This window comes from Rhinolophus sinicus, chromosome 10 (genome assembly GCF_057876585.1).
Source record: "Rhinolophus sinicus isolate RSI-liver-muscle chromosome 10, RSI-T2T, whole genome shotgun sequence".
NCBI lineage: Eukaryota > Metazoa > Chordata > Mammalia > Chiroptera > Rhinolophidae > Rhinolophus > Rhinolophus sinicus.
The window spans coordinates 16,223,593-16,245,046 of NC_142510.1; the positions used below are offsets into that span (position 1 = coordinate 16,223,593).

Consider the following 21,454-nt stretch of genomic DNA (forward strand, 5'->3'; position numbering starts at 1 on the left):
CCGCAACGGATGGTGGGCAGCGCCCCTGCAACTAAAATTGAACACAGCACCTTGAGCTGAGCTGCCGCTGAGCTCCCGGATGGCTTAGTTGGTTGGAGCACGTCCTCTCAACCACAAGGTTGCCGGTTCGACTCCCGCAAGGGACGGTGGGCTGCGCCCCCTGCAACTAGCAATGGCAACTGGACCTGGAGCTGAGCTGCGCCCTCCACAACTAAGACTGAAAGGACAACAACTTGACTTGGAAAAAAGGCCTGGAAGTGCACACTGTTCCCCAATAAAGTCCTGTTCCCCTTCCCCAATTGAAAAAAAAAAAAAAAAAGGGAACACAGCAACCTTACGGTCCAGAAACATTTTAAACACTTTCTAATTTCTGAAACTATCTACAAGCTCACCATGTCATGTAACGTATATTAATAACATAAGAATATATAACACAGTCAGGTAAATGTAACGTGTTTCCCCAGCATGCCTATACTTAGGAAATGAGAAGAAAATACTCACACTTACAGAAATGGGAACGGGGAGTCCTAGAAGGTAGAATCGACGCTTTTCACTTAATAAAAATTAAATAGAAATCAACCAAAGGGAAAAATAGGGTCTGGTCTGCTGAAAGGGTCCTAGTAACCACACATGGCAAAAACACCCACACAAAAACCACACAAAGACACAAAGCCTCACGTTAAAAGTGACAAAAACATTATTTGACCTGCCCTAATTTCAGATAGCCGCAAACCATTAACTCCTGGAAGCAGGAAATGTGTTTCCTGATTTGTTTTTGCAACTCCCCTAAGAAGCCAGCACCCAGCTTCGTACACAGTGGGCAACACTGGCACATGGTTTCAGGTGAACCCACATCACCCCAGGGCCAAGTTCCTGAGCCACAAGCCACACACACACACACAGTTATTTTAAGCCCCCCTGGAACATCCACGAGGGGAACTAACGCCCAGAGAACACAGCTTTGCATGGGGGAGCCCTCAGTCACGCTGACTCTTCCGCCTTACAGAGCGCTCCCCCCGTGTCAGGAAGGCTTGAAACCTGCCGGATGTGGTTCTCACCTGTGAACCGGGTACTGCCAAGGTCCTCGTTTAGAGAGAGGCTGAGAGCAGGTGCGCACCCTGCCAGAGCCCTCAGCCCTTCCTACACTAACCACCACCCACTGGCCCTCAGCCTCCCCTCCTCAGCCTCCTTTTCCACCTCCAACCTCTACTCTGCGTCCTCTGCCTCCCGCTGACCCTCACTAGTGTTTCCAGAGCTTTCTATCGGTGACTGGCTGAACACCATTGTTCACTGCTGGCTGGTCACCAACACTATTCCCCCGTTTCCTTGCTTGGCAGACCCCAGTCCTGTCCAGGTCTTCCTTCCTTCCTTCATTCAATTCATCAAACACCCAGGAGTGCTACTACCCCGCGGCCCACCGCACACTCGTGGTGGTGGGTGGGAATGGGGACCTGAAGAGCGAGAGGACAAATGGCAGAAGAAGTAAATATGGCGTTTGCTAGACAATGGTAAGTGCTAAGGAGAAGAGGCAAGTGGGGAAGGGGTGTTGGAGGCAAGGGAGGCCCCGCAGGGAAGGCTGCCTGCAGGCCAGGGAGTGACCCTGACCGGTTTAACCGGTGTCTGACCAGTGGTGTAACCGGTAGTTCCCACGCTCCAGCGTCAGTGCTGCACTCCTAACAAGCCCCCAGACAGTGCTGCGCCGCTGATGGCCCAGGGACCCCACTTCGGGGAGCTCTCCTCAAGCCAGCCTGCAGGGACAGGCCTGGGAAGCGTGTGAGCAAACACGGCCAACAGAGGGGCGGGGGTCCAGGAGCCTTGGGAGGGCTGTAGGACAGGGGCTCAGAGAGACCCAGGGAGAAGGTCCTCCTTCTGCCTCAGGGTGCTGAGAGCCACAGCCACAGCCACGAAGACCGTGAGCCACTCGCTGAGCGGCACAGTCAGGGCCGGATCTTAAGGACACTGTCCAGTTGTCACCCCCCCCCAGGCTTGTCCAGTGGGAGACCGCGCACGTTCTTAATGTTCTTAATTCTTGGAGCCACTTCCAGTTCAGCTTTCTGGTACATTCTGCTGGAGTCCTAACTACTGAACTGTCAGACGGTATCTCCAGCGCAGACCTCTTCTCTGAGCTCCAGGCCCAGAGGGCTCTGGACAGACCATGGACATGTCCCCATGGCCTCCTCCCCTGCCCCCACCCACCCAGGCTCAGGACTAAGCCAGGCCCAGGCCCTCCCACCCGTGCACACCCATTCAGCCATGGGGTAGCGTCATGACCGCCCGCAGGGCCCCCAGCCCCCTCTCTGTTCCATCTCCTCCAAGGACCACCTCGTCCAAGCAGCTGCCAGCTCTGCACTGGCTTCCTGACGGTCTCCGCCATCCACTCCTGTCCTCTCCACACTGAGCCACGTTTTGGAAAAATAAACCTTACTGCCTGTCCTTCTCTACATAAACTCTTGAATGGCTTCCATCCGCTCTGGGACGAAAGCCCCAGCGCAGCGCTGTGCGGCCCGGCCACGGCCTCTCCAGCCTCACTGGTCGGCCTTCTCAGTGCCCTCTCCCCTGCCCCTCAGGCACCTCCACCTGCAACGCTCTTTCCTCTCCCACCCTCTGCCTTACTACTTCTGTTCAGCCTTAAAACATCTGTTCAAAAGTTACCTCAAAAAGGAAAAGGAAAAAAAAAAGTGATTTTCCCAACGAGGCCAGGTTCCCTGTTACACAACTGCAAGCCCCTGCTTTTTCCTCATTCATATCAGCTTGTCCTTACTGGTGACTCCCTATTTAATATAATATCTTGAGGAAGGGCAGGAAGTGGGACAATCTCGCTTCTCACAATGTCCCCAGCACCTACTACACTGCCTGGCACGCGGAAGATGCTCAAGGAACAGCGTCACGCTCACTGGCTGAGCGAATGGAAGAGAAGAGCTGGAAACCAAGCCCAGGTCTGTCTGGCTCCAAAGCCCCAAAGCCATCATGCTGTTTCCTTGAATGTTACATTAGCATCCGTTTTACGGATGGAAATACAGCCCTTATATAACTAGGTGTGGGGACAGAGCCCCAGAGAGCAGTTTCCAGGCTCTCGGCCTCACGTGGAAAGGTGCTGGCTCGGGTATAAATGGCCATCAGCTGTAACCAGTTAGCCATTAGCCACTGATACAACTGCCGTGGCTACACTAGGGGCTTGGTTGGTTGACAGAGAAGCAGACGGCACATTGCGGATGGTGTGGCTCCTGCTTCCTGTGTCTCGCCCCAGCGGCCAGCGAGAATACAGTGGTATGAACCCCCATCCATGGCTCCGTTGGGTTCCTTTTTGGCCTCGCCATGTCCTGCGTTCTTATGCGGGGAGCGGGACCAGACTCCCCGCATGACACAAAGCACAAAAGAACACAACTTCCAGCAACCCTGGCCAGAATGCCACCTAAAGGACTCGTTAGGCACAACCACTCCTCAGACACCCAGGGGCCAGTGCCTCCAGCACCCAGACACAGGGTCATCGGCGTCCCCGCTACAGCACTGCCCAGGCCAGGCTCCGGCAGCCCAGGCAGGGGAGGCAGACGCAGGCAGCGCAGCCCGCAGCTGCTCAGCTTACAGCTTCAGGGATTGTATTTTAGAGCCAGTAACAGGAAGCTCGTGCTAAAACAGATGAGGTATTTCCAGAAGCTCAGCCAAACACTTCTGCCTGCTCCCTTTATTACCTACTTTGCGTGCCACAGAAAAGCTCTGAAACGCTAAGAAAGCCTAACTAAACCTCTTCCAAATACCTCCAGCTCCAAAGCCCAAGACAATATCCTCAATGATCCCAGCACAAAAACTTGGTCCTACCAGGAGAAGCTGGTACGTGAAAAGTAACCTGTATGGCTGGGGGTATAGTGGCATGACTCCTAGTAGAGAAGAACTGGACAAAATAAATGCCTAGCAACCATGGTACATCAACATAATGAATTATTCCGGGGTGACAAAAACCTAAGTTCAAGTACGTGGACTTTGTCAAAATATGAAAACTTTCACACAAAAAATAGAAGATGAGTCTAACCCGCATCATTTGTTGACACAGATTTCCTGCAGATTACATTTGGGGGAGAACAGAAAGGGGCAGCAGGTCTGTGTCTCTCCCTGCCACCCCCCTGCAGATTCCTAAGCCTGTTCTGATAGATACATGGATGGGTGTCGAGGGGGGCCGGAGCTTCAACAGAGTTAAATGGGGTGAACACACGAGTTTCTCTCCACTCCCTCCTGAAAGTCTACGGAAAAACTGCAGCTCCAGGGGAGGGGCCTCAACGTTCCGGAAGATGCACAGAGACGGACAAGTGGGGACTCAGAGCAAAGAACACATACGACATGGAAGGGCCACAGAGGGGATGCCGGATGACCCAGCAAAGCCCAGGAAGCAGAACGGGCAGCGGGTGTCGTACCTGAAAAGAAAAGCCTGGCTGGATGTCTGACATGGAACCTCAGGCAGAAAGGCCGACTCAGGAGAGGCAACGAGAGGTGCCCCCACAGCAGGACACTGGGCCCAGAGGAGGGAGAGGTGAGCCCCTGCTGAGAACGGGAGCCGGTCCACGAGCAAGTCCAAGAGGACGTGCTGAACGACAGATACCCGTGGACAAGCTAAAGAGAACTGCTGATGAGGCCGAAGAAAACTAAACAAGTGAAAACATAATGTGATCACTAACTCCAGGAGAAGCAAAAGGCTGTATGTTGCATTAAAGAGGAAATGTAATCACAGCGAACTAAACGGGTCAGCGTGAAAAATAACTACAATCAAAATAAGATAAACACACAGAATGTCTATTTAGCCAAGATTAATTATATTTAAAGAATGGAGAAGGATTAATTATATTTAAAGAATGGAGAAGACGGAGGGAAATATGTGGGTATACCTTCCAGAAGAGAAAGTCAACAGAAACTATCTAAAACTGGCGGGGCGGGGGGGGGGGGGGGGGGGAGAGAAACACTAGAAGGAAACAGCCAGGAGTCTGGGAGTGGGCGGTAAGGAGCGAGCAGCTACTTTTTGTTATACAACGTGCAGTACACTATTTGGCTTTTTAAACTATACACATGATAACAATTAAAATTAAACCGAAATGCACAATTAAAATATGTACAAAGGAAAGCACAGCAAGCTGAGGCTAGAGGGTAGCAGGGACGTGTCAGAAAGAAGGGGCCCAGGTGTGTAGAGTTCCCAGTGTGAGTCCGAGCGTTTCATTTGTGCTTTTCTACTAGACAGAAAGAAGTGAGGGCAGAAGGCAGCCTTTCTGAGGGGCCGGCTGAGTGGGCCCCGAGTAAACATTTATGAAATTAATGTCGGAAATAATGCAGCCAGACTGAGGAAAAGACGATAAATACAACTGGGGGTGGGGTCTTTAAAGAGATGCAAACATTTTCAAAACTCTCTAGAAAAGTGGCTCTCTAAGCGAGATCCCAGGATAATGGCAGCAGCAAACCAGGAACTGGTTAGAAATACATTTCTTATCAGGGCCACTCAAGCCAGATAAATCAGACAGTCTTGGGGGGGAGAGGGGGCTGCAGTCAATTTGGACAGGACCTCCAGGTGATTCTGGATGTCCAGGGTAAGCATGGGGGATCACGTGACAACTGGGACAGTTCAGTAGTGTAGGACAGCCATTGTCAACAAGTGGTCCAGGGATCTTGGGGACACTGGTGTCCTGGAGGGGGAGGGCTCTCCCTAAACTGCCTTTTGAGGGAGTCTGTATGTTGGGGAAGATATTCACACCCCTTGGGGAGCGCCACCCCTTGACAGAGAAGAACATGTTTCCATCACACCGCTAGTGTAAGAGGAGTGTGACTTTCCCACAGAGGGGGGTCATTTCACACCCTGTGTACTCCATGAACCAACAAATGCTAGACTGGGTGTCGCGTTAGTAAGATGTAAAACTTGTGTGTGTATGTGTCACATTCCTTTACTTGTTTGGGAACAAAGGAGTTTTTGTTTGTTTTTGTTGGTTGTTTTTAAGGTTAATAAAAGCCACACAATCTAACACACAGTGCAGGTTATTATCAATGAACCCATACTGTAGTTTTCCTTTTTATTTTGAAATATGTTGAACCCACTGTCAAGTTCAAAGAATAATACAAGCAACGCCGATATATCCTCCCCCTAGATTCACCAGTGATGGCCTTCCACATTTTATTTATGTCTCCTTCTACACACACACGCACCTTTTTGTATGGAACTACTAAAAGTGAGCTACAGACATCGTGACAGCTCCTGAAATCCTTCCAGCATATATTTCCTAGGAACAAGGACCGCCCTCCTATTATGACACCACTAAAACACCCAAGAAATTTAACACTGATCTTATCAAATATTCTGTCTGTATTCAAATTTCCCAATAATGGCCTTTACAGTTTTGTTTTGTTTTCTCTTAATCCAGGACCCAATCAAGAAGCTGGCATTAGTCCTTACCATTCTTTAGTCTTCTTCAGTCTAGAAGGGTCCCAACCCTTTTTAGGCCACCGATATTTTGAAGCGTCTGGGAAGCTGTCATGTAGAATGCCCTACCGTCTGGGAATCAGGTTAAACATTTTTGGCAAGAATGTGGTCCCTCCTACTACATCCCATCCGGGATACATAATCGGTCCATTATAGGGGAGTCTGCGTTTGAGCACCTCGTCCAGGTAGAGCCTGCCAGATTTCTCCAATCCAGGGAGATCTTTTTCCCTTTGTAATGAATCACCTGTGGAATGACACTTTAGACTGTGTGAGTCTCCTTCCCCACCCCCACCCCTTGCAAATGTTTACACGATGTTTTCGATGACCACTGATGAGCCTTGCCTGACTCAATTCCTACCTTGGTAAACAGTGATTACCTGTACCTTTCACTCACTCCTCCTTTTAACCGGCATTTGTCTATAAGGAGCCCAAACACTCTCTTTGGAGACATTATCACTATGACTGATTGCTACCCACGATACGCCATGAACTTTTTAAATTCAGTGTATCCTTTATCATCATCATTCTTTTTGATGCTTGAAATATCTCAGATTTGCCCAGTGGGAACCCATTCGAGCTGCTTTTTTTTTTTTTTTTCCCCTGACATGTCCCCATCAATTTTTGAACACTTCCTTGCTTTCAGGTACAAGGTAATCCAGGCTCATATTGAATTTTGCCTGCCCAGAATCTGGAATAAGTCATTTCTCCAAAGATCCCTGGTTCCTTTAGTGGGAAATGATATTTGGCAACCAAGTTCTGGAGGCTACGTGTACACTCATCGCTAGTGGGGTGTTACTACCCCCAGACCCTCTCAGAAGACAGAGCTAGGAATTTTTTTAAATCACGTATTCATACTGATACCTCTAACTTAAATCCCAAAATGACAGGGTTCTTTCCCACCTTTTCCGTACCATATTTTTATCTCCTTACTCTGGTTCTCTAATGAGTGTACTTACTCATTTGCTCTACCCTAAAATATACCCAAAGTAATTTCAGAATTACTACTGTTGATCTATCAACAACAAACCTACTTTGTAGTATGTTTCTTTGTCACTCTTTTTTCTTCTTCTTTTGAATATATCCCACTAAAGGTATAGAGTGTTGTGTTCATGTGACTTGAATTGTTCTTTCCTATGTGGTTATGTTATTAATCCGATATACTTCTCGGTTCATTTGTTTCTATTTGAATTCAATTTTAGGTTTTTCTCTATTGTTGCTTTAATTTTGTTTTTTGAGTACATCAATATTTGCAGGGTTCAAAAGTCAAAATTATATAAAAAAGCATACTCAGATTTGTTTCATTCAAATTCATACCTACTTGTTCTTCCTATGTTTCTTTTTGCAGGAAGCAAATATATACATATTCTTATTTCCTCTTCTTTATTTTGCATTCTTTCTTTTCCTTTTTTTCCCTCCTTAAAGTCAGATCCTGCTGGCCCAGGCCTACCCTAGAGCCTGTGAATACGGAAACCTCAGCTGCATTGAGGATCTGACCACCTGGCCAGGGGATAAGAGTGAAGAGAAGAAGCCTGATCTGGGGTCGTGAGGTGTCAATTCCTCTTCCTCTGAGCTGATGTCCATCACTTAGGGTTTTGGGCCCCAGATCCCTCATCTTTTTTTAATTGTAGTGAATTAACCATTTTTAAGTATACAGTTGTGTGGCATTAGTACATTCACATTGTTGTACAACCATCACGCTTATCCATCTCCGGGATTTTTTTTCATCTTCCCAAACTCCCCACTTGCCCTTCCCCAGGCAACCACCATTCTACTTCTGTCTGTGTAATTTGACGATGCTGAGAGCCTCCTATAAGAGGAATCATACGATGCCCGTTCTTTCTTACCACATATCACGTATATTGATGTGTACTTTCCTTTTCACTCAGTAAATCTCGGAAACCACTCCGTACCAGTTCATAAGAATCTTCCTCTTTTATTTTTGCAGCTGCACAGTTCTGTGGATGTACCTCGTTCGTTCATCCTGGATGGCCATGGAGGTTGCGCCCATGTTTTACATCACAGATAATGCTGTAATGAATGACCTTGATGGTCTGTAGTTAAGGAGGTCCATCCTAGAAATGGGACTGTCAGCTCACAGGGTAAATGCAGACACCGACCCGGCCAAATTCCCCTCGATGGGGGTCGTAGCATTTTGCATTCTCACCAACACTGAGATCGTGCCTGTTTCCCAAGAGCCTCACCAACAGAATGTGTTCAAGGTTTTAGACTTTTGCCAACATGAGTGGGAAATGCTATCTCAGTGATTTTAATTTGTATTTCTCTGATCATGAGCATCTATCTTTGTTACCTAGCAAAGGCTCGCTGCACTGCCTGATGTGCCTAGAAGCCAATACTACGGCCCCAACTTTTGAGAAAAGAAAAGGTTTTATTTGCGACTCGACTGGCATGACAGGAGGCAAGGTGCAAATCTACCTACTTCGATCAAGGGTTCGAGGTGGGATTTTAAGGGGTTTCAGGACAGGATCTTCCTGGACAATGGACCCTTCACTTCCAAAAGGGTTCTGACATTCAGGTTCCAGTCAAGTTCCGGTCTTTTGGTTCCGTGGTGGGGAGTAACTAAGGGTTCACAAGTACTACTCGTAAGTGGTGTATCCAAGGTTTTTGTTTTGTTTTTTGTATCCAAGGTTTAAACTTTGGTTCTGGGTCTTGTTAGAAACAGGACAGGACCAGTGTGAGCGGGTTCTGCGGTTACATTTTTTCATACGTTTAAGGGCCATTTGTATATTTTTCTGTGGACTGTCTCCATATCTTTCGTCCATTTTTCTATCAGGTTTTGGTCTTCTTCCCCTCTGACTTTTAAGAGCTTTTATATCAGCCTTGTATCTGTGACTCACATTTTTTTTAAATCTTGTTCAAGAACATACTGATTAAGCTGGCTATGCCCTCCCACACTTCTAGATGAAAATCTGAGGTGGCTCCACTGACAGACACCAGACGACCAGGGATCAGACAGCACGCACAGCCCATAAACGTTAAGAGCGCTCGGAGCAGAACCAGGAAGCCGACCAACCTGTGCTCAGTTCTCTCCCGCAGCTCACAGCCTTCTAACCATCCCTCAACTGTATTTCAAGTGAGAAAAATATTCTCACTGGCTGAAGTTTTTAAAAGGTACTTTCCTCGGCTTTCAAAGGAAATTCTCATCTCTCCAATCAACGTGGATGTTCACTTATTTTTATTATGGCTCAAGCAACCTATTAGTTAAAATTTAAGTTACTATTTAACTTTTAAAAATCTGATTCATCAGCTCATTGGGGGGGCACCTTAAGTCTAAAAACAAAGTTTATGAAACACCCCTGGATTGCTGATGACAGGGAAATGCTAGCACGTTGTTCTGTTTACTGACCCAATGACATTCGGCAATGAAGGTCTTTACGACACTGAGCAGTTCTTATCGGAACAGACAAACCACCTATAAACAGACTTAGCCAACAAGTACCACCTCATTCATAACCTGAGTTTTAGGCTTTAAACTGGTTCAACTTGCTTAAAGCGAAATCAGAACAATCTACGTGGAATGAAAAAGAACGACGACTCACAAAAGCCTCTGACCTCAGCAACACTAAGGCGTTTCCAATACCATGGAGCCCGAACTCCAAACAGGGATATAAACAGGCAGTTTGTACCCTTGTTGACGACAGCAGGTCTACTTCCCTGTGGGCACAGAAGGCTCTAAAACTTTTGTAAAAGTTTTTACAAAATTATCCAACAACAACAACAAAAAGATTATTTAATAAACTAGAATTCCGGGAGCTGAGTATCCGAAATCCTTCTGCAGACATAGGTCTTTAGAAAAATAGCTAGAATTTCAAGGAAATAGCTAGGAATAGCTGGGATTTTAGAAATAGCTAATGTTTCAAGTTATCAGCATAGAGACGCTGTGTGCAAAAGGGCTTAAAATAATACACAGTGACAGCGCCTCCTCTGTTTACAGCTAACAATGCTAAAATGTTCCTTGGCCCTTCAGTTTATCTCATATTTAGAACATCCATCCACCACACCATGTCTCTGCAAAAACAGGGCTCCAGCGCCCGTTCGGGCCTGCGTTGTTGGCCCAAGGCCTTGCGAGAGGCTTAGGCAAGGAGGCAGGACACCTGTGTCAGCGGCAGAGCCAGGACCCTGGCTCAATGTTAGCTCCGGTTTTGAAACTTAAGAAAACCAAAATAACACAAGTTGTAACCGGAGTCACACCACCTTGCCTTAAACAAGCATGAAGTATTTGGACAGAAAAATAAAACTGTACCTACTGGAAAAATTCCTTTTCCTCCCTTACGCCGATACTGAATCCATTTATCCTTAGCCACTAGCCTCAGAAAACTTGAAAATTACAGGGCAGTCAGTGCAACTGATCAGGAAGTTCTCAGAGTTACTTATGTTAGATATTGATGAGAAAGCATAACGCCCACCTGGAAGCCAGCCTTCAAGAATTACAGGTATTTTCTAATATACATTTATCCAAATTGCAATAAAAATTAATAGTCCGTCTTCAATAAGTATCAGAACATGTTCCATAAAGTTCTTTAATTTCTTAGAAAATCTGAGCTTCTTTAGATGTATTTTATCTATTGATCTAAAAGCTTCACTGAGTCAAAGTAAAATATGTACAAATTTATCTTTAGGGTTTATTTACATTTTTTATTTCTAAACGTTGTAATAAAATCTTTTATTGAATTTCTCTTTATACTGTTTGAAATTTGTGACGTGTGTACAGGCACTACTTTTCAAAATTATTTAAAAAAAACCACACAGGAAATTTGGCCAATACCTCAAATAAAACCAAACCCCATTCCCACCACACACCCTCTCCTACAAATACAACTCCCCAACACACACACACACACACACACACAAACTAAAAATAATTGTTAATATTTCCCTTAAGACGTTTTTCCACATAATTTTTACATAGTTATAATCGTGGTACATGTATACATACAATCAATTTAGCATACCGCTCTCTTCACTTATATCAGAAACGCTAATCTAAATTATATTGGAGACTTTGCCTAACCCTTTGTCTGATATTTCAATTGTAACTAATGTTTAGACCCTATTTTCAGAATTTGAACAAAATTAGTGTTTGGAAGGGAAGCAACCCATGAGCTTGGTTCCCTTTATAACTGTGTCTGTGTAGTCTATGTGGAATTAAATTTTTCCTATATGTCAGACCCTACACTGGAATAATCCCTAATAATTCTGAATCTTCCTGGGGGCAAGTAAACTTTAGGTTTCCCTTCAAGTATACACCTGATATGAGATCTTCGATTTCAAAAAACAGGTCGAAGGGCAGGTTCAAAACAACAGACCTGGGAATTATACCATTTTTTTGTACAATGAAGTATTTATTATATATGTATTTTAACTTATATATTATATACTTAAGTAGTTATCTGTATGGTGGGATTATACTGATTCTTATTTTTCTTATTTTGCTTACTGGTATTATTTACTTTCATTTTTTTAAACAATGAACATCTATAAAAATAATTTAGCTTCTGCCCAATATGATCTCAATTGTGTACTTCTATACACAGTCATGGGTATATGTGTCTGTGTGTGTACGTACAAAAACATCTTAGAAGGAAATGCACTGAAATGCTAATGGTATTTTTCTCAGGATAGTGGGATTTTCGGTCATGTTTTGTTTTATATTTAATATCACTCTGCATTTCCCTTTTTTTTAAATAAGCATTTTACTGTTACAATATGAAAAGGGCATTTTTTAAGACTAACAACATTGCTTGTGATCCAAACACATAAAGGAACGTCATCTGCCTTTTAGCAATCCATCCCACATACAGACCCAGAGGTGTACACACACACCCCAGAAGCTCCCACATGCACCTGCTCTCTCTCACACGTTCATTTCCTCTCACACACCAGCTCCCACATGACCTGCTCTAACATGTACTCTTTCTCTCTCAGTCACACACACAGACATACTCACACACACTCAAATTCAAGGCTAGGGTAGAAACTTGAAAGGACACTGAAGCCACTAAAAGGTACGGCCAAATGTCCCCAGGAACTTCGAACTCCCACCAGCAGAGTTGCAGGAATGAACAGCAGGGAGACCTTCTGCGCGTCAACACTCCCTTCAGCAGCCTACTTACACAGGTACGGCACTGAAGAGGACAGAAACGCCTACAAGGTTACTGAAGGGCATTCAGGGCTTCCTTGTGGAGGGTTCTCTGCAAAGGATCAGGGACTAGCAAAATGGAAATGCTTATGTGAGTGTCATAATAGCATATGAAGATAATCTTTCCAAGTAATTCCTTTGGAAAATAAAACCAAAAGAAACCAATCCTTTCTCACAAGACTCTGAGCATGTATTTTACAATGTCTGGTTGACAGTGAGTGAGTAGCAACTGCATTTTGCATCAGTCCTCTCAGGATGAAGGGGTCATATCAATGAGGAATCTTCAGACCTGGTCAAAGCTGTTAAAAATAACCGATTCCAAGTTCACAACTAGTGCCTGGGCACATCTGAAAGCTCCACTGTAGTCCTCGTTCTCCTTTCCTCTCCTGATTGCTCCTAACACTGGGTTATATTACACCACACCTGATCTATCACCAGATGATGTAATGAGATCCAAACACACCCTGACATTGCTGAAGAAAGAGGGACACAAAAGCCATCTGTATTATAAATGGCAGCTGCTTCTATTAAAAATTCAGATACAGCACTTAAATAATTTAAAATGCTTCCTTCATAAACAGATTACATAAAAGACACTGAACATGCTACCTTTGAAAATTTCACAATAACCAAGATAACCGAGTTGCTATTATCAAGAACAGTAATGTGACCAGCTTAAGAGTCTCATTCACTCAACATTTTGAAATCTCAAGGTGGAAAGTACAAAAACTTAATGGTCTTTACTGCAGTTATTCCGCTTATCTGAACTGTTTCTAGGGTTTTTAAAGAATCATGAATGTTTTAAAAAGGATTCTTATCTTTTAGAGATATACACTGAAATATTTATGGATGCAATGATATGTCAGGTATATGCTTCACAAATAATCTGGGGGCGGGGAGTTTACAAATGAGCTAAGCTTGCTGAAACTGAGCGATGGCTGCGGGGTGGAGAGGGGAACCATAGACTATTCTCTCTACTTTTGTATAGGTTGAAGATTTTCCATGTAAGTTTAAAACTATTCATCGTGAGGTGGAAGTCTTCACTTTTCTCTAAACTACTTCATTATCAGAGAATATTTCTTTGCTTTGTTTTGCTCCTCTATAATATAGTATTCTGACAATGAACTTGGAAAAAACAATCCTGAGTCATAATAAAGGATAGCAACGCTTACACAGACACAAAAGTCAACCTGTCATTACCCTGTAACTTATCTGCTCCAAAACAGGAGCTCGCCTCTACCTTTTCAGGAAGCTCACTCAAGTCTGGGTACTTAGATCCACTCTGACATTGCTTCTTCCGGAGCAGTCTGGGAGAGCAGATGGAAGGGACAATGCCACAGATCGCCCTACACTGGCCCATTCCCACCAAACCCAGAGTCATCCGGGCCTCACCACCAAACTTAAAATTCCCCCAGGAGCTATCAAAGAATTTTGACTCATTTCCACTTCGTGATTACAAGAAAGCTCAGCCCCAGATAGCGACCCAAAGTTTTTCCCACTGTGAGTAACCAGGGCAGTCACAACAAAAGGTGTCTCTCTAATGAAAAGGATTGTATGGAAGTCAGTAAGATGACACGTTGTGGGAATATTTTGAACCACGAAATCTAAGAAGCTGAGAGCCATCTAAAGGTGAGGAGCCAACAGACCTAGTTCTAGTCCCTGTTCTAGCACCGACAATTCAGGGGGGCCTTGGGAAAGTTATTGAATCTTTCTGGGCTCCCAGTTTCTTCCCTATAAAGTGGAATGAAGGCTACTTGCCTTCTACCACCTCAGAAAAAGGCAGTGACGATCCAGGGAAAACATAAATGAGAACAAATGTGGTACTTTCTTAATATCCTTGGTGTAATGAGAAGATGGGTTTTGGAGAGAAAACGTCACATGCAAAAAAAAAAACACAAAAAAACAACCAAGGATGACCAAGGTGCATCAAAAGAATCTGAACCAGCAATCATGCTAACCATACAGGAAATGATAGCTTTTATCTCTCTGCCCATTAGACTAGGAGATGGGAGACCCATCCTGAGCCGTCTTCCAACCCAGGGCTAAACACAACCATTAGGCTGATGCTCACAGGCGCGTGAACACTTCCTGGGTTGAAAACTCAACAAGGAGGCCTGACCCAGAAGGACCCAGTTCTTTACACAGACAGCTCAAGGGACACCGTTAATACTCGGGGGTGGGGAGACAGGAATCCCTTATAAAGGTTCTTAATGTTGTAACTGATGCCTTTAATAGCAGAGTGTCAATTTCACCTCTTTTCTTAAAGATCTCTTGGCTTAAACATGCATATGTACTTGAACACCCACATCACAGATGTGTGCATGTGTGAGAAGTCAATAAAATACCACAACTAGATCAGCATTTTAGGGATTTCCTACAAAACGCTTAAAAGGGAACCCAGCAATCTATCTGATGTCTACCGAGCTATTAGCAGAAGGCAAGCAGGCTTCATTCCACTACATAGCCTTGTGTTGTTGTCTTCACCTAAACTTTCAAAAGTGCGGAGATAGAGAGGGGAGGGCTGGAACTGGAGCCCCCCCCTCAGAGCCACTGCTCCGTGGGACCCCGGCCACACCGCACTTGCGTGTTCCGTGGTTGCCTCTGCCTCTCATCTTCCCTACCAGGAGTGCAGGTGGCCTGATGGAGTTCTGCTCGAGTTTGTATTCGCCACGGCTCATCTCTCCCTCTGGGGCACATTCCCTTCCTCTCGGCACAGAAGGTACCGAAGTGAAAATTTTAAGCGTTCACTGTCTCGCAAGCACTAAAAGATGAGTCTACAGAGAACATATGCCAGAAAAGTCATTAGCATGACCTTACGCGGCCAAGCACAGCCTGGCGCTTGCGGACTGAAGGAGTGAATTAGTTCAGCCAAGCCAGATCTGTCCCCCAGTGGAAGGACCCGCTGGGCACTTCTCCATTCGGGGGGCACCTTCTATCAGGCAGCGTGGGGGGGCCTGTCCCCACGCCAGAAACTCCCCTCGGTTTAGGAATGATCAGCTCGCGTGGCGCGGGAGAGCGGGGTCGGGGGTCACATGGAAAGAAACTGACGCCCTAGACTAGAAGGTCTTCAAAGAAGGAAGAGGCGCTTTGGTGCAATTCAACCAGAGGCGAGGACAGAAGTGAACAAAAAGGCGGCGCGGGACTGCTGGTCTTCACCGCGCCTTCCCCGACCAGAGCGGGCCGCGTGGGCCCAGGGGAGGCGCGCGTGGGCCCGGGCGCGCTCGCCGAGTTACCTGCTCTGCCCCGTAGACCGTCGCGAACTGGACGAAGTCCTCGATGCGGACGAAGCCGTCGCCGTCCCCGTCCAGGGCATCGAACACGGCTCGGAGGCGGGGGCCGTCCTCCGGACACCCCGCGGGCTCGCTCGTGAAGGGGCAGGTCTGGCTGAAGTCCGAGGGCCGGTCCGCGTCCCCGGGACCCACCTCCAGCGTCAACTCGCCCGCCGCGGGCGAAGGGAAGGAAGGGAAGAAGTCGACGTCGCCCCTCCGGTGGAGGCTGTGGCTGAAATCCTGCGCGTGGAGAGACGGGCTCTCCGGGCAACTTGGGGGGCCATCGTCCTCTGACTCTTTAGTCCAGGGGAAAAGCGGGCCGAGTTCCGGCCGCTGCCGGTCGGGGTCGGGGTCAGGTTCCGAGTCCGGGTAGGCGCCCTGGCCCGGCCGCAGGCAGGAGGCTCCCGGAGCCAGCCAGGCGCTCAGGCCGGCCGCGGGGTCCGGCGGACAGAGCCCCGGGCGCGGGGCGGAGTCGGCAGGCGTAGGGGCGACCCCTGGCCCGTCGGGCCCGCCAGGCTCCGGGTCAGGGCCCGGACCGCCCGCGGGGGAGGCCGGCCGGCCCGGCTCCATCTTCATGGACGCGGCCCCGGCCGCGGCGCGGGCCCGCGAGGCCAGTGGTGCTGCGGGCCGCGCGGGCGGCAGACAAAGGCGCTCAGGGCGCGGCGGCGGGCGCGGGCATCCCCGCGGCGGCGCGGGCGGGCGCGCGCGGGGCGCCCGGGCTGCTCCGGCTGGTGCTCGGGCCCTGCTCCGCCCTCGCCCATCTTGGCGCTGCGCCTCAGCTCCCCTCGGCCCGGCGGCGCGGCGGGCGCGGGCCCATGGCGGCGGGCGCGGGGAGGGCGCAGAGGAGGACGGGCGGCAGCGGGCAGCCGAGGGGGAGCCCAGGGGCCGAGGAGGCGGACGGAGAGGACGCTGAGGAGGCTGAGGAGGCTGAGGAGAGAGGATGAGGCGCCGGAGGTACCCAAGTGAACGCCGCCTCCCTTGCCCCGCCCACCGTCGGGCTGACGTCAGCACGTCACAGCGCCCGCCGGCCCCACCCCTCTCCAGCTTGATATAAAAGGTCGAGCGGAGGTGCTGCGGTTCAGTGTTCCGCGCGCACCGCGGCGGGTCTCGGCTTATTGGGCCCGGTTCCTTGCACGGTCCCTAGCCGGGACCCTTAGCCTCGGACGTAGGAGGTGGCTGTCCTCACAGACTGCGAACACGGACGCCCTGTCACCGCTGGGGCGTGCAGGTACAGACGACCCACGCACGGTGCGGATGGATAAACTGCGCCGAGAACCCAGCGAAAAAAACAAATATGCACCTGTCACAAGGGGGCTGAGTTTTGCCTGCGTAAAGCGCTCTCACAAACGGATAAGCAAAGAACACGTTCTGATGGGATGGGGGAAGGGCTCATGGCATTGAGCGCAGGCCCCGAGTGGCACAGCTTCCCGGCACACTTGCGCTCTGCGCTCGCCAGGCTCCTCCCGCAGCCGGCGCCCGTCCGCAGACGCCCGCGGCAGGGAGAGGTGGGAGGTGGGGGCGGGATTCGCCAGCGGTGGTGAGCAGAGGCTGGCAGAGGCAGAGCTGGCCGGCATACTCCGTTTCTGACTATGGGAGAGCCCCCAAAATGCTGTTCATCTCACTTCTAACCGAAGGTACATGTGGTCGAACACTGAGACCTTTTTTTTAAGCCTATGACAAAAGTGTTTTTCACAGGATAGCCCGTGTTGACCGCCAATCTGCAGTCAGTCCTCCCAAGCAGCCAGCCTGTCTTTGACAACTGACATCTGTTTCTCTAGATGTCACTTTCATCAGTGAGGACACAGGGCTCTAGAGAGGAACGTGGGCACCCTGGAGCGGTCATGAAAGGGGAGACTGCTAGTTAGGAGCAGGTGAGCTGCCAGGCCCCGGGCGAGATGCTAAATTTAGCCTGTAATGAAATGTATCAGGGGAAAGTATGAACTGGTATTTTTATATGCCGTGGGCACCAGCACCAGATATGTTTCATAAGCAGCTTTGGCAAGAACCAAAGGAAACTGAACCTCTGCTTCCTTGTGTACAACGAACAGTGTGTTAATTAACTGAGTCATCTCCCATGACAAAAACCCCAGGGCACCTGGTACCAGATTTTGTGAGGTTGACCTTGGGAAAAGAAAATTGAGGACGGGTCCCCTTCCCCAAACTATATTGTCAGTTTCTTGGAACAGCTATATGCTCTCATGAGGAAGATACTGCATTCAAAGAAAAAAAAATCTCCAGTTTTGGCAAGAATCCGAAATCCGGCTGATGCCTTGGGCCAGATGCAATTTTCAGAGGTAGTTATAGTGATGTGTCAGCCTTTCTAAATAGGGGTGCTAATGTGGGTGAGGTAAAAAAAATAACAGGGCTGCATCCTGAGGAAGCAGGCAATCCTCCTGCTGCTGTGCCAATGTCCGAAAGTTCTGCATCCCTTGGCTGGCTGATGTGCCAAAATGGAACCCAAGCATGGTAAACATGCACCTTCCTGCTTGGACCAGTTCAAGAGACTGATCATGAAACATTAAAAGTGACAATTTATAAAAAGTGACAAAACATAAAAAGTAAGTCAAGTGTCCCATGGACTTTTTTTTCTTTTTTTTGCTTTTTCTTAAAGGAGGGCTCAGCTCACAGTGGCCCATGTGGTGATAGAACCGGCAACCGTTGTGTTATCAGCACCACGGTCTAACCAACTGAACTAACCAGCCACCCTGGACATTTTTCATGAGTAACATTTCAGATGAAATGAACCAGCTTAGTACACACAGCCCCTGCTGCCATTTTGACTTGCTCCTCCACAGCCACTCCTGTGCATGTTTTGATTCAATTAGGTATCAGGTACACAGAAGAGGAAAGGAGAGTACAGCTTGCATCTGTTGGTTTTTGGGTCTGCGTGAATGTCTGTGAAAACCTCCCTTTGTGAATGTAAACAGTTATCTTTGGAACTCTCCAAGCAAGTGGGTCTCTTGATCCCTCTTCCCTGGTGACCTTTGGTCTGAGGGGAAAGATGGGAAGGAAACTCAGCAGATAACTGGCTGTGGGGCACAGCCCTGTTGGCCCTGCCAGGGGGGTGGAGGGAAAGTGGGTCAGGAAACCTTAGTTGTAGGATGCACATATCTCCCGTGGGGTAGGGCCACTGACAGGGAGGGCGAGGCGTACAGGCAAAGCTTGATTTGATCACAAATCTATTTTTTTAAATGCACATTTTTTTTAAACCGGAAGCAAATACACCAAAATTATAGTAAATGTTACATATATTTTCCCCATGTTTGCCAGTCTGATGAACATAAAATGGCATCTCATCTTCTCTTATTTGAACTTCACTGAATGCTAGTGGAGTTGAATGTTTCTTTCTGTTTTTATTGACCAACTTGGATCCCACATCTGTGAACTGCACAGTTTAGCACTTAGTTTTCTATTGGGTTCTCTGACTTTTTCTTTAGATATTCCCCCTCATCAGATTATTTTTCTTTAAATGTGGAACGCTTCACAAATTTGTGTGTCATCTTTGCTCAGGGGCCATGCTAATCTCTGTATCGTTCCAATTTTAGTATATGTGCTGCAGAAGCAAGCACGCGTATCAGTTTTTGATGTTGCAAATATCTTCTCCCAGCTTGTGGCCCCTTCATGAACTCTGTTGAGACGATTAGACAGAAATCTTTAATTTTGAGTAGTTAAACCCATTAGTTTTATTCTTGGTGGCTTTGCTAATCATGAGGAAATGATGGAGTGTTCCATAGCTGGTGTCAGTTATCTGTCTAAAAACCTCACAACTAGATCCCTATGTCACATCAGATACAAAAATAATTACAGAGTAATCAAAGGCATAACAGTGGAAAGTAAAACTCTAAAACTTCTAGAAGACATTGGAAAACACACTTATGACCTTGGAGCAGGAAAATTTCTTACACAAGAATAAAAATCACACACCATTAAAGAAAATAATGATTTAAACTTAAATACATTAAAAGTTGAGCCTTCCAAAAAGTACAGGGACTCAAATCAGATTGGTGAGGGCTGTGTCATGCAGGGTGGCATGCGGGGTCTCAGGTCCCGCTCCCCACATAAGAACGCAGGACATGGTGAGGCCAAAAAGGAACACCCACGGAGCCATAGATGGGGAAGTCATACCACTATTGTCTCGCTGGCAGCTGCGTTGGAGACACAGGAAGCAGGAGCCACACAATCCGCCCTCCACACTCCGCTGCTTGCTAGCTCAGCCACCATCTTCTTGCTAGCCTCCCATTTGCTGCTAGCGTAGCCACAGCAGTTATATTAGTGGCCAATGGCTCACTGGTTACAGCTGACGGCCAACTAGCCACAGCTGATGGTCATCCAATTTACTACCTGAGCCAGCACCTTTCCACGTGAGGCCGAGAGCCTGGAAACTGCACTCCTGGCTCTGTCCCCACAGCTGGGAGAGAGGGGATTTTGTTGGAGTCAAGGAACTGTTCAATACCTTGCTTGTAATGGTGGTTTTATAATTGTATGTGTTTGTCAAAGCTCATAGAACCGCATGCTACAAAGGGTGAGTTTTACTGTGTGTAAATTATACTTAAAAAATAAAAAATAAAAATAAAAAATAAATACATAAATTATACTCTAGGAGAAAAATATTTTTTAAATTAACCTTCTGTTTGACAAAAGGCATATCATAGACCGGTGTGAGTTTGCTCGTACTGCTATAACCATGGACTGGGTCGCTTGAACAACAGACATTTAGTTTTCACAATTCTGGAAGTTGGGAAGTCCCAGATCAAGATGCTGGCAAATTCGTTCCTGGTGAGAGTTCCCTTCTTGTCTTGTAGTGACGGCCTCCTTCTAGGTGTCCTCACTTGGCAAAGGGAGCTATTTCTCTCTCTGCCTCTTCTTATAAATCCCATCACTGGAGCCCCACCCACATGACCTTTTCTAACCCTAATCATCTTCCAAAGACCCCAGCTCCAAATATCATCGCATCGAGGGCTAGGGCTTCAATGAATGAAGTTCAGACCAAAGCAACTGGGAAGAGATTTAGAACAGATGTCTCTGACAAAGGATTTGTTTCCAGAATACGCAGCAAAGAATTCCTCAAACTCAGGTAAAAGAGCATAAAGCAACTTAATAAGTTGTTTCAAGTTTTCAAAAAAAAAAACAGTGAACAGCCACTCAGTACAAAAATTAGCAATGGATGTGAATGAACAATTCTAGAGGAGGAAACTCAAGTGGCCAATAAACATATAAAAAAGGTGCTGAACCTCACTGGTACTCAGGGGAATGAGTAAAGACAGCCTCTGGCCCGAATCAGAGTAAAAATGAAGCCTAACCCCCGCTGCGTGCGGGGATTCACCTTACTGATTATAGCTGAAGGAAGGTCTGCGTGCCCTTCAACCCAGCACATCCACTTCTGTACCTTCCAGAGAGACGTGTGCACAGGTTCCTGAGGCGACAGGAAAGGATGTTCACACAGCACTGGTTTTCCTAGTTCCATGAAGAGACTGCTGAATGGCTGAGGTGTAGTCTATTGTGATGGAATACTATGTAGCGGATTCAATGAATAAACCACCTCTGCCCACCTCAAGGTGGATAGACTTCTAAAACAAGTGA

The 21,454-nt window shown here is 47.3% G+C and overlaps 1 protein-coding gene and 1 non-coding gene across 4 annotated transcripts in view; both read right to left on the minus strand.

Annotated features, from left to right (window-relative positions):
- The window catches only part of RAB11FIP3 (RAB11 family interacting protein 3), a 71,998-nt gene extending 55,150 nt beyond the window's left edge, over window positions 1-16,848 (minus strand). For all 3 annotated transcript variants that reach the window (XM_074322930.2, XM_074322929.2, XM_019756180.3), the window contains exon 1: window positions 15,839-16,848. In XM_074322930.2, the coding sequence (XP_074179031.1) occupies window positions 15,839-16,450 (612 nt within the window). In that variant the 5' untranslated portion in view covers window positions 16,451-16,848. The remainder of the gene's footprint in view (window positions 1-15,838) is intronic.
- A 2,491-nt stretch (window positions 16,849-19,339) lies between these two features.
- On the minus strand, window positions 19,340-19,443 carry LOC141569525 (U6 spliceosomal RNA). The gene has a single exon (XR_012493250.2). It is a non-coding gene; the product is annotated as a U6 spliceosomal RNA (small nuclear RNA).
- Between the last annotated feature and the right edge of the window lie 2,011 nt (window positions 19,444-21,454).